This window comes from Callospermophilus lateralis, chromosome 13 (genome assembly GCF_048772815.1).
Source record: "Callospermophilus lateralis isolate mCalLat2 chromosome 13, mCalLat2.hap1, whole genome shotgun sequence".
NCBI classification, from domain to species: Eukaryota; Metazoa; Chordata; class Mammalia; order Rodentia; family Sciuridae; genus Callospermophilus; species Callospermophilus lateralis.
In genome coordinates, this window is record NC_135317.1 from 29,184,621 (window position 1) to 29,200,734 (window position 16,114).

General features: G+C 37.8%; 1 protein-coding gene across 1 annotated transcript in view; it reads left to right on the forward strand.

The window, feature by feature from the left end:
* Positions 1-14,908, forward strand: part of Cdc123 (cell division cycle 123) — a 59,731-nt gene extending 44,823 nt beyond the window's left edge. Inside the window, exons 11-13 of the mRNA XM_076832112.1 lie at positions 9,976-10,104; positions 13,967-14,104; positions 14,633-14,908. Of these exons, the coding sequence (XP_076688227.1) occupies positions 9,976-10,104; positions 13,967-14,104; positions 14,633-14,659 (294 nt within the window). The 3' untranslated portion in view covers positions 14,660-14,908. The remainder of the gene's footprint in view (positions 1-9,975; positions 10,105-13,966; positions 14,105-14,632) is intronic.
* Positions 14,909-16,114: the final 1,206 nt, after the last annotated feature.

Genomic DNA, 16,114 nt, shown 5'->3' on the forward strand with positions numbered 1-16,114 from the left:
TGAAATTCTTATGGAAAAATAAAAGACCCAGAATAGCAAAAACAATGCTAAGCAGGAAGTGTGAATCAGGCGGTATAGCTATACCAGACTTCAAACTATACTACAGAGCAATAGTAACAAAAACAGCATGGTACTGGTACCAAAACAGGCGGGTGGACCAATGGTACAGAATAGAGGACACAGAAACAAATCCACAAAATTACAACTATCTTATATTTGATAAAGGGGCTAAAAGCATGCAATGGAGGAAGGATAGCATCTTCAACGAATGGTGTTGGGAAAACTGGAAATCCATATGCAACAAAATGAAACTGAATCCCTTTCTCTCGCCATGCACAAAAGTTAACTCAACGTGGATCAAGGAACTTGAATTCAAATCAGAGACATGGCGTCTGATAGAAGAAAAAGTTGGCTATGATCTACATACTGTGGGGTCGGGCTCCAAGTTCCTCAATAGGACACCCATAGCGTAAGTGTTAATAACTAGAATCAACAAATGGGACTTACTCAAACTAAAAAGTTTTTTCTCAGCAAAAGAAACAATAAGAGAGGTAAATAGGGAGCCTACGTCCTGGGAACAAATCTTTACTCCTCACACTTCAGACAGAGCCCTAATATCCAGAATATACAAAGAACTAAAAAAATTAGACAATAAGATAACAAATAACCCAATCAACAAATGGGCCAAGGACCTGAACAGACATTTCTCAGAGGAGAACATACAATCAATCAACAAGTACATGAAAAAATGCTCACCATCTCTAGCAGTCAGAGAAATGCAAATCAAAACCACCCTAAGATACCATCTCACTCCAGTAAGATTGGCAGCCATTAGGAAGTCAAACAACAACAAGTGCTGGCGAGGATGTGGGGAAAAGGGTACTCTTGTACATTGCTGGTGGGACTGCAAATTGGTGCGGCCAATTTGGAAAGCAGTGTGGAGATTTCTTGGAAAGCTCGGAATGGAACCACCATTTGATCCAGCTATTCCCCTACTCAGTCTATTCCCTAAAGAACTAAAAAGAGCACACTATAGGGACACTGCTACATCCATGTTCATAGCAGCACAATTCACAATAGCAAGACTGTGGAACCAACCTAGATGCCCTTCAATAGAAGAATGGATAATAAAAATGTAGCATTTATACACAATGGAGTATTACTCTGCATTAAAAAATGACAAAATCTTAGAATTTGGAGGGAAATGGATGGCATTAGAGCAGATTATGCTAAGTGAAGCTAGCCAATCCCTTAAAAACAAATGCCAAATGTCTTCTTTGATATAAGGAGAGTAACTAAGAGCAGAGTAGGGACGAAGAGCACGAGAAGAAGATTAACATTAAACAGGGATGAGAGGTGGGAGGGAAAGGGAGAGAGAAGGGAAATTGCATGTAAATGGATGGAGACCCTCAGGGTTATACAAAATTACATACAAGAGGAAGTGAGGGGAAAGGGGGAAAATATAAGGGGGAGAAATGAATTACAGTAGAGGGGGTAGAGAGAGAAGACGGGAGGGGAGGGGGGAGGAGGGATAGTAGAGGATAGGAAAGGCAGCAGAATACAACAGACACCAGTATGGCAATATGTAAATCAATGGATGTGCAACTGATGTGATTCTGCAATCTGTATACAGGGTAAAAATGGGAGTTCATATCCCACTTGAATCAAAGCGTGAAATATGATATATCAAGAACTATGTAATGTTTTGAACAACCAACAATAAAAATTAATTAAAAAAAAAAATAAAATAGTTCATTTTGCATTCTTAAAAGGCCAGGAATTTTTTATTAGATATTTTGGTAATTATTTTTAACCAACTGCAAGAGCCTTTGCATGATTTGAATCACTTTTCTCTTTAGACTAAAATGAGGTTAAGTTTACATTTTAAAGTCTTTTACCCTGAATCAATTTAAAATTTCTTAAATTTAAATTAGTTTTTTTAGCTGCTATATAGAAACATAAAAATTACGCATGTGCATAGGGCTTTGTGTGGTATTTTGATACCTGTTTACATTGTGTGATGTATAAATCAGATAAGCACCACGTATGAGGGAAGTCATAGATTCACATAGGTGAAGTCATGTGGTCATTGTCTTTCTGTGCTTGGCTTATTTCACTTAACATATGAGGCTCTTCATATCTTTCCATGTTGTCACAGATAACAAGTTTTCATATCCTTTTGTGGCTGAATAGTATGTCATTGTGTATCATATTTTCTTTATTGACTTATCAGTTGATGAACACTTGGGTTGCTTCCATTTCTTGGCGATTGTGAATAGCCCTGCAGTGAACATGGTGTGCTAATGTCTCTTGACATACTGACTTCATTTCCTTTGGATATGTACCCAGGAGTGGGATGCTAGATGGTATGGTAGTTCTAGTTTTAATTTTTTGAGAAACCTCCATACTGTTTCCATAATGGCTGTACTAATCTACCTTCCCACCAACAGTGCACAGGGGTTCCCTTTTCTCTAAGTCCTTGCCAGCGCTTTCTGCTTTTGATACTTGCCATTCTGACAGGAGTGAGGTGATATCTCATTGTGGCTTTAATTTGCATAACTAATGATTTGTGATGTTAAGCATTTTATTTTTTTATATTATCTATTGGCCATTTGTATATCTTCTTTTGAAAAATGCCTTACATTCTTTAAATCATAAAAGTGACATGAACTTAAGTGACAAGAAAACAAAAGCTTGACATAGTAAGAAATTCCTTCAGCAGAGATTTGCTTGTCTAAGACATGTAATCTTTTTAGAGAGGTTTAGGTCACTGTATGTCATCTTGTGATTTCTGCCCATTGACTCAGCTGTTAAGGAGATCACAGGTGTGTTTTCTAATATGTTACCCATACACTGGCAGAGTACTTTTCAGTCTTCCTCCATGCATATATCAGCCTTCTGGCAGTGATGCGTGTGATACCTTTGAATCACTATTCGAGCAAAAGGTTGTGACCCAATGGATCATGTCCCCAAATGACTGTAAACTGTGTAAGCTATTAAATCAAAAGACATTGCTGTATTTTCACCTGTCTGCAGAATTGATGGTAGTTATAAGACTTTGAAAGAGGGTCTATAAAATGAGACTCAGCAAAGAAGAGGGATGTTACTTGGCAGAGTTTCTACTGTGTGGAAACAAACTGTAGAAAAGCATGAAAAGCTGGTGTGATGGGATGGACAAAAATGGGATCTAGAAGGCTCTTGCCCTGGCTCTGCTTCTGACTTGTAGACATTGCCAAGTCAGACCACTGATAGAGCCAACATTATGAGAATCTGTAACATGTTATGCATCTAACAGGAAGCTTCAAACAGGTTAACTTCCGTCCTAGAAGGAATTCATCTTCAAGTGAGGGTGGCAGCCATGTAAACATTGCAGGGAATGACCGGTGGCAAGCAGTGTCAGAGTAGTTAGTTAGCAGTTAGCACCCAGCTCATTGTCCAGAAGGGCTTTATCCTCATTTAACTCAATTCTCACTTAATCCATCTAAGCCTGTGAAGTATATATTATCTGCCCACATACTATAGACACTGAAACTGAGGCAGTTGAAATTGTTGGAGTTTGCCAAGGTGTTTTAATATATCCCTGGCAGATGTTGTAGTCTTCTGTAAATCAGTAGGGCTGACAGGTAGATGTAGATGTTTAACATGGTAAAAGAGTTAAGGAATGTCTTAAAGTGATGTTGGACATATGCATAACTAATTACTGCTGTGATCTTGAGAACTGAAACTAGTTACATTTTTAAAAGTGAGAAACATGCCAGTATAAACATCCTGACAATTTCTGTTAAGAGATTCAAACCATATTGTAAAATTCATTTGCATTTACTCAATGGCACTTGTATCGGAGTTTGTTAGACACTTTCTTGAATATATTATTTTGTGACTATTCTTATAGAATCTAAGTCTTCATGAAATATAACTGAAGTGTGTTTGGACTTGGCAGCACTTTGTTGTGGCTGCTTTCCTATGACTGGAGAAGTTGACTCAGTTTTGATAGGTTCTAACCAGCCTATAAATTTCACTTTGATGGCCCATCCATTCAGTAAGTCTGGATTGAGGCATTGGAAGATATATTTTAAGAAGTTTCTTAAGTGATGATAATATACAGATAGAGATTAGAATGACTATCTTAAATTCTTAGGAAAATTTTCAGGACCCCTTGGGTATTTGCTTTAATTATGATTGTTATTAATTTTTACTTTCATTGCTTTACAGGCTGAGTAACTCTGATCTTGAGTCTTGGTATTGTCAAATTGGCTTTGCAATGTGGTCACTCTTGTGAATGTTCTGTGTGTGACTGAAAAAGAAAGTACAATTTCTAATTCATGAAGTATTCCACAGATGTCTTTAGATTAAGCTTGTTTATTAATTTTATTTTTAAAAAAATATTTATTTTTTATTTGTAGTTGGACATAATACCTTTATTTTATTTATTTTTATCTGGTGCTGAGGATCAAACCCAGGGCCTTACATGTGCTAGGCAAGTGTGCTACTGCTTAGCCACAACCTCAGCCCCGAAGCTTGTTAACAGTAATCTTCTATATTTTACAGATGAAATGCTGTTTGAGGATTCATATAAAATAATACACATTCAGGAGGAGTGGATGGGAATACAGATGAAACAGTATAGGTCATGAATTGATATGTTGAAACTGAGTGAGAGGAAATGGGGTTCCTTATGCTGTTTTTCTACCTTGATATATTTTCACTTTTCCATACCTTTTTTTTTTTGACAGCGGCAGTTGGGGGGTACCAGGGATTTAACTGAGGAGTACTTGGCCACTGAGCCACATCCCCAGCCCTATTTTATATTTTATTTAGAGACAGGGTCTCACTGAGTTGCTTAGTGCCTCGCTTTTGCTGAGACTTCTCAGCCTTCCAAGCCACTGGGATTACAGGTGTGCACCACTGCACCTGGCCTTGTATACCTTTTTGTTATGGTGCTAGAGCTTTGTATGTGCTAGGCAAGCACTTCGCCATTGAGCTGTACCCCAGACTGCAGATCCAGTTTCTTTCTAGTATAGTACATCCTTTAATAGTGCATCCCCCTCATCCATTGGCTGAAGTTGTTATTCCTCTTTCATGTGGGAGTGGTAGGCATTAGCTGGGTATAGAATTTTCAGTTGACCAGTTCTGTTGCCTTAGCACATTGAAGACATTATCCCATTGTTGTTTGGCTTGGCTTTTCCTTTCTCTGCTTTGCTTTTCTTTGCCTTTCTTTTCACTCTTTATTTTTGTCTGCCTTTTTTGTTAAGCTAAGTCTAGGAACTCATTTCCTTTACCAGTTGTAGAGAATTCTCAGCTCTTATGTTTTCAGATGTCATCACTTTTCTCTCTCCTGTCTTTTTGGAGCTCTGCAGGGAGGCATGTTAGAGCTTCTCACCTTATGCTCATGTCTCTTCTCCTTTTCTGCCTCTTTTTCTGTCCTATGCTGTATCATTTTCTCAGGTACATCTTCTTTTGCTAGCTCTCTTTGAGTTTTGTGTAATCTGATGTGTTTGACTGCCCATTCAGTTTTAAAATTCATCAGCTGCATTTCAGTAGGTTCTATTTAATCCTTTTTCAAATCTGCCTGTTTTTATCATAGTTTCTTATGTCCTGGTGTATTGATTCCTTTTATATTTTCAATCACTTAAAACTGCTGATTTTTGAAGGTCATGCTTTTGAGAAATAATTTACATAGACTAAAATTCATCCTTTTTACTGTGGAGGTGTGTCTTGACAAACATCCAGTTGTGTAACCAACACTAAGTGTGAAGATGGAGAAGTGCTCAGTCTCCTCGCTCATGACCGTTCCTGTTCCCCAGCCCCTGTACTATTTTTAAGTTTTTAATTGACAATACATTCACATAGTTTGAAAATCAAATCTGCACCTTGCTTTTTTCACTATTTGAAAGCACTGTCTCTTGGAGAGCTTTCCAGTTTTTTTGTTTTTATTTTTTTGCAACTCTGAGGATCATATCCAGGGCCTCGTGAATACTAGGCACATGCTCCACCACTGAGCTACACTCCTGAGCCCTGCCATTTTCTTCCAGTGTGTAGTATTTCAGTTTTTGAATATTCTATATAGTTTGTTTAACCACTTCCTCGTTAATGGTCACATAGGACAACACAGGTTGTTTCTTATCTTCACAATCTATACAGAGGTGAATAATACTGTACACTTCATTTCATATATGTGCCCATTTATCTACAAGGAAAATTATTTGAAGTGAGATATTGACTCAAAAGCTAGATTATTTTAATTTTGAGATCTTATAGTTTACCTTTCATAGAAGTTATACCAAACAAAACCCCACCCAGAATTTATGACAGAACCTATGTGTTTCTTCAGAGCTTATAAAATCCAAACTTTTTAGGTTTTTTTTTTTTTTTGAGTTGGGTTAAAAAAATGATGTTTCAGTATAATTTCAATTTCTCTTTTTCTTATTGAATAAGAATGAAGTATATCTTTTTATAAATTTAAGGGTCATTTGTGAGAATTATTGCTTTATGTTTTTTTCCAATTTGTGTTTTTTATTTTCCTTAAAATATAGGACATCTTTATTACAGGAATTAGACTTCTGTGAGCATTAAAGTTTGTTATTAGTCTTTTGCCATGAATATAATCAAATATGTTGTTCATTTATGAATTTTAGTAAAAAAAAATTTTTAAAAATCCCCCCCCCCACTGTTTTTTTCTCTAGTTGTATGATTTCTTGGTTTTCATTTAAAACTTTGATATGTTTGGTATTTGTCTGTTTGGTATTTAATATCAATCCAGCTCTGTCTCTTTCTAGATTTTTGCCAAGTTGTCTTTATTGTTCCTCAGGTTGATGATGGCTTTAATCCCTATTGTATTTGCAGACTCTCATCCATGTTCTTTCCTTTTGACTTTATAACTCTTCAGTGACTTTTTGTGTGTGTGTGTGTGTGAGCATCCCAAAGATCCTAAAGTTTGAATTTTCCATTTGTTTTTCCTGTGCTCCCCAAAACCTCATCAGAGAAAGACATCATTATTTCCTGTTCCCATCATTAGAATTTTTTTCTTATGCTCTCTTTACAGGTCATAGCCCTCTGGTGTCACTTCCTAGTCCTAAGACCTTTCCTCATGGCCAGTCTCCTAGTCCTGTGTGTTACTGACACCTGTGCCCTGGGTTCCTGGGAGGAAAGCTCTCCCAAGGGCTCTGGCAGCTCAGTTTATACTCATCTGTTTTCCTAGTGTTTTCTTTGCTTCTAGTTCCTGGGGATTCCTCTTTGTCATAATCACAGCTCTACATTTAAAGGGATAATTTTAACCTGAATTTCATCCAGCTTGGAGCAGAGGCTTTTAAAGTTAGCTTAGCCCACCACATTTATGGAGCCCTCATATATTTCATACTCTTAGCCAAAATAATCTATTCCCAGAATGGGTCATCCTCACATAGTCTTTGTATGTGTTAATTTTTATTATTCTGGTTGTTTTCTCCTAAATGGTTGCTTTTCCTTTCATCCTCCCCTCCCCTCCCAGATCTTCAACACAATTATTCTTTAAATTCCCAGTTACCTTGGAAAGTGTTTCCAGTCAGGTTCCCCTATGCTCCTCTGTTGTCTCTCAACACCCTGTTCTTGCTTCTGTCAGAGCAGTACCCTCTGTGTTGTAACCATTGGATGATTTTCATGTTTTTTTGAGGGGACGGGGTGGGATTCTGAGCTCATTGAAGGAATAGATTCTGTGTAATACTGATCCTTATAGCTCAATCTGTAGCACAATGTCTGATTCACAGAAGAGATTGATTTGGGCTGATGGTCATTTGGTTGGTATGAAGAATACTGGGTTGACTGCTCTTATCAGAATTACTGAAATAGAATTACTTTCTCAGGATGCCTTGTGCCTGAGATATCGATGAAAAACAGGTTACCTCTAAAAAATCCTAATTCTCATAGTTTTATGCCTGACTATAGCCAGTTTGATTTTATTATTTTGCACTAGAGGATGGCTCCTGAACTCTAGAGCAAACCTTGCCAGCTAACAGTCATGGTTTGTTTCTCGATTTTGATTTTTGCAGTGTGGCATGTTTTAGTTCATAAAGCTCAGCTCCTATACTAACAGATACAGTGGTGGAGTTTTGTTGCTTTTAATAATGAGGTGGTTTTATTTGTTATAAAAGTCAATAAAGGAACTGGGATTGTGGTTTAATGGTAGAGCATTTGCCTTGCATGCATAAGGCTCTGGATTCAATCCCTAGCACAAAGAAAGGATGGAAGGAAGGAAGAAAGGAAGGAAGGAAGGAAGGAAGGGAAGGAGGGGGGAAGGGAGGAAGGGAAGGAAAGAAGAGAAGAGAAAAGAAAATCCAGTAGAGAGGGTTTGGAGGTTAGAAAATATCCATTGTAAAAATAATATACAGTATAATAATATATCAGTAATAGAGCCCCTAAACAAGCTGACATCATGTCAAGATATTAATTGGTAGCTAATATTATTTCACATGTCCAAGAATGTACCCTCTGTGTTGTAACCATTGGATGGTTTTCATGTTTTTTGGGGGGGACAGGGCGGAATTCTGATCTAGGCTGAGCTCATTGAAGGAATAGATTCTGTGTAATGCTAATCCTTATAGCTTAATCTCTATCACAACTGAAGTGAGCTGAACTGAAGTGAGCAAACAACTCAAGCGGCAAGATAATCTGTAGGATTTTTCCTGGGAATTATATAAAATCAGAACATTACCCATGTGACCCATGGCAAAAATGTCTTGTATTTGTTCTGTGTCACTCACTAGAGGTTTCTGGCATTTGAAGCAAGTGCTAGTGAGATGTCTCATCTTTGCTATAATTTTGCTTTAATCCAGGTGAGGAACTGTGAGAGGCTCACCAGTTTCACTCTTTAGGTGTGTCCGATTTTACACACACACACATCTGGTCAAGATGTGGCATCTATACATTACAGACAAAACCTAGTTATTATTAGCATCAAAATAATGCAGATATATGAATGCCAGTGAGAAAACCAAGAGTAGCAAAGATAAAAACTTCAAGGAAGAGTCTATCCATTCTGCACGCCTTATCTTAGTGATGTAGCATGTGGTTCTGGTTTCTTGGGGACTTATACACATTCCCACTTGTTAGCTCAGAGCAGGCCAGTTCTGGCTCACATGCACCTGACTATAGCCCAGGCAGTCTGACCAGATAGGAGACATTTCTTTCAAAGGTAGATGTATTTTTTCATCTCCTTTTCATATGCTGTTAAGCTTTGTCATACTTAAAAAACAAATACTAAAAAAAAAAACAAGAAAAAAAAATACTATGTTAACTTTTAAAAAAAAGCAATTTTTCCATACTTCCTTTAGTATTTCTTTTTAAATCCACTCACAGCAGCTGCCCAAAACCTTTCAGGTTCTCTCTGAGAGCCACCAACTCCCTGCCTGCCTGTGCTGGCTTCCTCTTCACAGTGGCTTTAAAGACATCCTGGAAAGCATTTCATTCACATCATGTATGGCAAGTGAACTTTTTGCAAGATCTTCCTTTTTTCCTGCTTGGATTTTTTGACTTAAGATTCTAATGTAAGGGCTGGCGATGTGGCTCAAGCGGTAGCGCACTCTCCTGGCATGCGTGCGGCCCGGGTTCGATCCTCAGCACCACATACAAACAAAGATGTTGTGTCCGCCGAAAACTAAAACTAAAAAATAAATATTAAAAAATTCTCTCTCTCTCTCAAAAAAAAAAAAAAAAAAAAGATTCTAGTGTGACTTGGAGGCGGGAGTTGGAAGATAGGTCTTCCTTCCTGAGTCCCTTCTCTCTGCAGTCATAAGCAACCTTCCCTTTACATCTGTGTCTACTTTATTTAGACAAATGGCCCTTTCTCAGTTGGAACCTGGAAGAATTATATCTTTTGAAATAAGTCATAAGATTTGTAAGATTGTCCTTGACAGAAAATAATATCAAAAATATTTTTCTTTAATAAGACAGTATAGACTGTGTTCTTATTTTATACTTATTTGTCTTTTGTCTGTACTACAGGGGAAGGTGTGGCTAATTGATTTTAATCCATTTGGTGAAGTCACAGATTCACTCCTGTTTACTTGGGAGGAACTGATATCTGGGAAAAACTTAAAAGGTGATTTTAGTGAAGGAGATGCTCAGGAGCAGGTAAGACTTTATTTTTTAAGATATAAAGGCAACCTTTTTAATCCACTGAACAATCACTTGCTTACTCTTTAGATACATGGCATATAAGTAACTTGGACCCTTGGGAAGTAGAGTATAGCACAGATTTACCAATAATTACTTGCTCATGGAGGTGATCAAAGAAAGGTATACATTGTGATTCATTCATGTAACTGGTTTTTTTTTTTTTTTTTGCTATCCTGGGGATCAAACCCAAGACTTTGAAAATACTAAAGCAAGTGTTTACCATTACTACACCCTGGTCCCTCGTTCATTTAACTTTAAAGAAATAATGGTCGTCTGATATATATTTTTCTAGTTTGTTATTGTCTTTTTTAGTTTCCTCTGTTATGCCCACCTGAAGAATCTTGACATATCTTTTTACTTGACCCCGAATCCTAGCTGCTTGATGCTGATGGAGAACACTCGCCTACGAGCATGTGCAGAGCAGTGCCTCTTCTCATTCATGATCTCCAGTTTTATGAGTTTCCCTGGTCAGCTTTCTCTTCCATGGTCCTTGGGGGCTAATCTGCACCTTCTCCCTGCTCAGGTCTCCCATCTGTCACTACTCTCCCTCCTCTCATTTCACTTCCTTCATAGGAAAAGAAAATCCTTTATAGGAAAAGAAAATCCACTGGTTGAATTGTCATCAGACCTACAGACTTAGCTGCCCCACTCCAAGTCTGATTTTTTTGTCTGCTCAGCTTAGCACCCCCCTCCCCCATCTCTTGTACTATTTTTTCAGGTTCTCTTTTTCTGTTAACTCCTGTCCCTCAGGATCTAGCCATGTTCAGATATTTCCCACCTTAAAAAAAAAAAAAGAGTTTTCTTTAACCATATTTGCTCACCCAGCCACGCTTCCTTTCTCCTATCTTCACAGCTGTATTTTCTTTAAACAACGATTTTGTATTTTTTTTTTATTTTTCTGCCTATAAAAGTAATAATGTGTTTGTTTTTGAGACAGGGTCTCACTAAGTTGCCAAGGCTGACGACCTTAAGGAGGTTCATGTGTATGTGTATATGCATGTTATACACCATAATATAAATGGTGGTTCTCAGATTTTAGGATCATAGATGATTTTATGATTTTCTTTCTTTTTAAATTTTTTTTTTTTAGACATAGATGGACCTTTATTTTATTCCCTTATTTATATATGGTGCTGAGAATTGAACCCAGTGCCTCACACATGCTAGGCAAGCACTCTACCACCGAGTCCCAGCCCCAGCCCCAGCCCCTGATTTTCTTTTAAACACGTGTGTGTAGCAGGTGCAGTGGCCAGGTCCTATAATCCCAGCAATTTGGGATGCTGAGACAGGAGAATTGAGAGCAGTCAGTATATAATTTAGTATTATCTAGTGAGCATTGTATATCTTTTAAAAATATAGTTTAATGATCATTTAAATGTATGTAAATATAGTTTACATAATCATTTAAGAAAACAGAATTAGAGGCAGGACTTGAAATCCTCACCACTTCAGCAAGTGCTTTCTGGGCTCTTTTTGGTATGAATATGCACATGGACTTTTGCGTAGGTAGGAACACAATAGTTACCCTCATGCTGTCACAGGACTTGTTCTTCTTAACCCACTCAGTGGCTGTGTATCAGCACATCAGGGTTCCATGGATGGTGGTCTCCCTCCTGCCTGTTGCTGTTTACACTCCTCAGCCCTCTGCCAGTGGCTTTTGTCCTTCCTCTCAACTGAACCTGCTCCCAGCAGGGGCTCTAGTGGCTTGCTGGGAATTGCAGTGACTAGCACAGTCCTCCTTTTACTGAACCACTGGCAGTACCAAACACAGTGCCCTCTTCCTTGTTACACTGCTTCTTCCCTGGCTTCTGGAACTTGTGCTCTCCTCTTCCATCTCTTTCTGCTTTTTTAAGTTGCTTCTGCACCTTCACTGAGTACATCTTTTGCCCATCTATCCAACATTTCCTTTCATCATGCTTTGTCCTTGGACCCTCTTTGGCCCTGTTTTTCTAGCTCTGAGGTTAGTTCAATATTTGGAACTTGGCCTTACTGTTCAAATTGCTTGTTGATTTACCTATATTCTGCATTAGACGGTAAGTTTCTGAGAACAGGAATAATGTCTCTTCTGTTCTCAGTGCATCTGCAGGACTTACCAAAATGTCAGATACTATGAATGTTATCCAATTAAATATGAAGGAATTTGGCCGGGCAGGATGGCACATGCCTGTAATCCCAGCAGCTCAGGAGGCTGAAACAGGAGAATTGCAAGTTCAGAGCCAATCTCAGCAACTCAGCGAGGCCCTAAGCAACTTACCAAGACCCTGTCTCAGAATAGAAAGTTTTTAAAAAGGGCTAAGGATGTGGCTCAGTGGTTAAGCACCCCTAGATTCAACCCCTGGTACTAAAAAGAAAGGAGGAGGAATTTTATCCCTGCTGGTGTATTACTGTAGTGAACCATTAAACCTAAAGATAAGGAAGGAGAATCTAAGTTATTCAGCACAGATGTTAATTGTGTAAGATTAACTCTGATCCAAAGTTTTTATTTATTCTAAATGGTAGAGGTTAGGTGTATACAAAATGGCTCCTCCTAGCTTGTCTCTTCCTGCTTGGTCTTTCCAAGTTCAGACCACAGAGAACTGGTCTTCCCTTTGTTTTGCAAAGCTATGAAGCCCTACGTTGGGTTGAGGTCTTTGCACTAGTTTTTTCCACTGCCACCAGAGCCTGCTCTGCACCCAGACTTGCAATGCTGCTTTCACCACCCTGTCCACTTCTCAGCAAGCTCCTACCTGACGGCTCATCTGGAGTAGTCCACATTGTTATTCTCTTAGTACATCACCCTGGTTCTTTGTTTCCATAGCATTTTCTTCTTTTTCTTTTCTTTTCTTTTCTTTTTCTTTTTGTGTGTGTGTGTGTGTGTGTGTGTGTGTGTGTGTGTGTGTGTGTGATGCTGGGGATTGAACCCAGTGCCTTATGCATGTAAGGCAAGCTCTCTACCAACTGAGCTGTATCCCCAGCCCCATATCAGTTTTTATTATCTGAAATGGTTTTGTTTTCTTACTCTTATTTGCCTTCCTATCTTGTTTACCAGTTTGTCTCCTACACCTAGAACAATTGTAGCACACAGTAGATGTTTTAGCTGCCAAGTATGTTCTATCTGTCATCAGATCTGACCCTCTTTCTAGGTCTTGTCTTCCATCTCCACTGAGTTATCTGACACCAGGAAGCCAAACCCAAGGTTTCTTGTCTCTGAAATTCTTTTTGGTACAAAACAGCATGTAACTATTATATGCAAAACTCTAAGCAAAAGAATTACAGTAAGAAATGAATATGAGGATTTTAAAATTATGATTCTTGAATTTTTATGTAATTGATGAGAGAGAGATATAAGCAAGTCCAGTGGTCTAAGATAAGTACAAAAGTGACATGAAATCCAAAGCACTCAATTACCCTCATTATTAATTATTATTTTCTAAAATAGTACTTCTCAACTGTATACCTATAGGAAATAATATTTATAAGTATTCTGGCCTATATGAGATTGCTTGAGGCCAGAGATGGCTGGATGTAGGTCCTCGGTCCACTGAGAGGTCATAACCTAGATCCATAACCTACCTTTAGCATACAGTGGCTACATTGTGGTAGCATTTAGTGGGGGACCTAGTTCTCCATCGGATTCTGTTTTCAGATACCTTATACTTACTTTCTAGTAAATATGTAGAATTATTTTAGAATCTTGGTGCATTCTTCTATTTTAGAATCTTGTTTTCTTTCTTATGTAGTAGAGAAGAGAACATGGAATTGAAATTTATATGCTAGCCTAGTTTGGAGAATAGATAATACTTACAGACTTTCCTTTTTAAATTTTTTCTTCATAAAGGATTCTCCAGCTTTTCGTTGCACAAACAGTGAAGTTACAGTACAGCCCAGCCCTTATCTGAGCTACCGACTGCCCAAGGACTTTGTAGACCTCTCCACTGGGGAAGATGCTCACAAACTAATAGATTTTCTTAAGCTGGTAAAGTATATGTATTTTTATTATGCTGCACATCTCTCCTATGGGCTTTTATTGGATGATTATCAATTAAAGGATTAGAATTACTGGATTAGATTATTTTGCAATGGAATATGAGTGAAGGAATGAATGATAATTTATTGATTAGAATGGCAGAAAATGTTTTTATGGTATGCATGCTTTTTGAAAAATATTCATAATACTGTAAAGTAGGTATGTTGTCACAGGGCTATGAGATATCTCTGCTGTGGATTCTCAAGGGGAATGTGATATTTGTATTTCCAAGTTTGTTTCTGTGTGGGAGTATATGTACATAGGGATGAAAAAGAAGAGGACAGTTAACCAAGGAGCCAGAGTGATAAATTAGCTTATTTGAATTAGTCAAAGCATATTTTTCTGTGAAAATTTCCAACCAAAGGTTTTATTAAGGCCTTTGGAAAATTGGATTGCTGACAGAAACAATGATCTTGGCTGAGGAAATATCCCAATCAGGATATGCTTTTTCAGTGTACTCTTGGTTTCCTTTGACAGAAAAGAAATCAGCAAGAGGATGACTGAGTGCTAGTTCAAGACCAAGTTAAAGAGGAATCCGTGACTATTCAGGAGGATGCTCAAAGGCCACAACTTCCCAGTGACCCTAATGGGTGGAGTAGGAGTGGACAGTGTGGAAATCAGCAGCTTTTATATTCATGTATATTCACCTGGAAAAAAATGGAGGGACTTTGCTACTTGTAAAAATAACATAATAAATAAATCTTAAACATAGGAAACCATACTGTTCTGATAATAAAGTAACTTTTTATGAAATTCTTTACTCTTCTGGCATAGACTATTTAGATTTATCTGTATTTCTTATACTGCCTTTTTTTTTTCCCCTAATGAGATGGGGGCTCACTTTGTTGCCCAGGCTATCCTTAACTTTTGATCCTCCTGCTTCAACCTGCTGAGTCTCTGGGATTACAGGCATGTGCCACTGTGTGGGCTTATGTTGCTACTTTCATACCTGTCAAGTAGGTGGGCAAATTTGTATTTATTATACAGAAATAAATTATTTCTTAATCATTACTTTTCCATTTAAAAATACAGTTTTAGCCAGATGCAATAACCCATGCCTGTAATCACAGTGACTTGGGAGGTTGAGGCAGGAGGATTGCCAAGTTCAAGGCTAGCCTTGGGCAGCTTAGTGAGACCCTCAACAACTTATCAAAACCCTGTCTCAAATAAAATAAAAAAAGAGCTAGGGATGTAGCTCAGTGGTAGAGCATTCCCCAGTACTGCAAAAAGTAAAAACAAAAAATAGAAACTTACATTACAATAGAAAATATTTTTCCAGACTTGAGGAATTTCATATAATTTCCTTCGAGTTTAGCTTCAGTTTGGGTGTAGCTACAAGAGTAGAGACTTCTCAAACTACCAAATAACCATTAGTTTTTTAGTATATTACAGCTACCCTAGTGTGTATTGGTAAAACTACCACAGATTTAATTATAATTTTGGCTTAAAAAAAAAGTATTAGAATTTTTTTTCTTTTTTCTTTTTCTTTTTCTTTTTTTTTTTTTTTTTTGGTACTGGGGATTGAATTTTGAATTCAGGGGCACTCAACCATTGAGTCACATTCCCAGTCCTTTTTGTATTTTTATTTTGAGATAGGGTCTCATGAGTTGCTTAGCACATTTATTTTGCTGAGGCTGGCTTTGAACTCGCGATCCTCCTGCCTTAGCCTCATGAGCCGCTGGAATTACAGGCGTGCACCACCACGCCCAGCTATATTTCTCTATTTTTAAACTGTTCATGGGCATTAATCCATGGTAAAAGGAATTACTATCATGACTTGACTTAAGGTTAGCTATGGAAGCTGACTTTGTCAAGATGGTACTTTACCAGAATGAGAACAACAAGTGTAAATGCAGTTGATACCAATGGGAAACATTCAGACTGCATAGAATAAAAAGACCTAAGCAAAATTTGGCAGATAATGAATAAATGATACATTTCATAATATAAAACTCATTA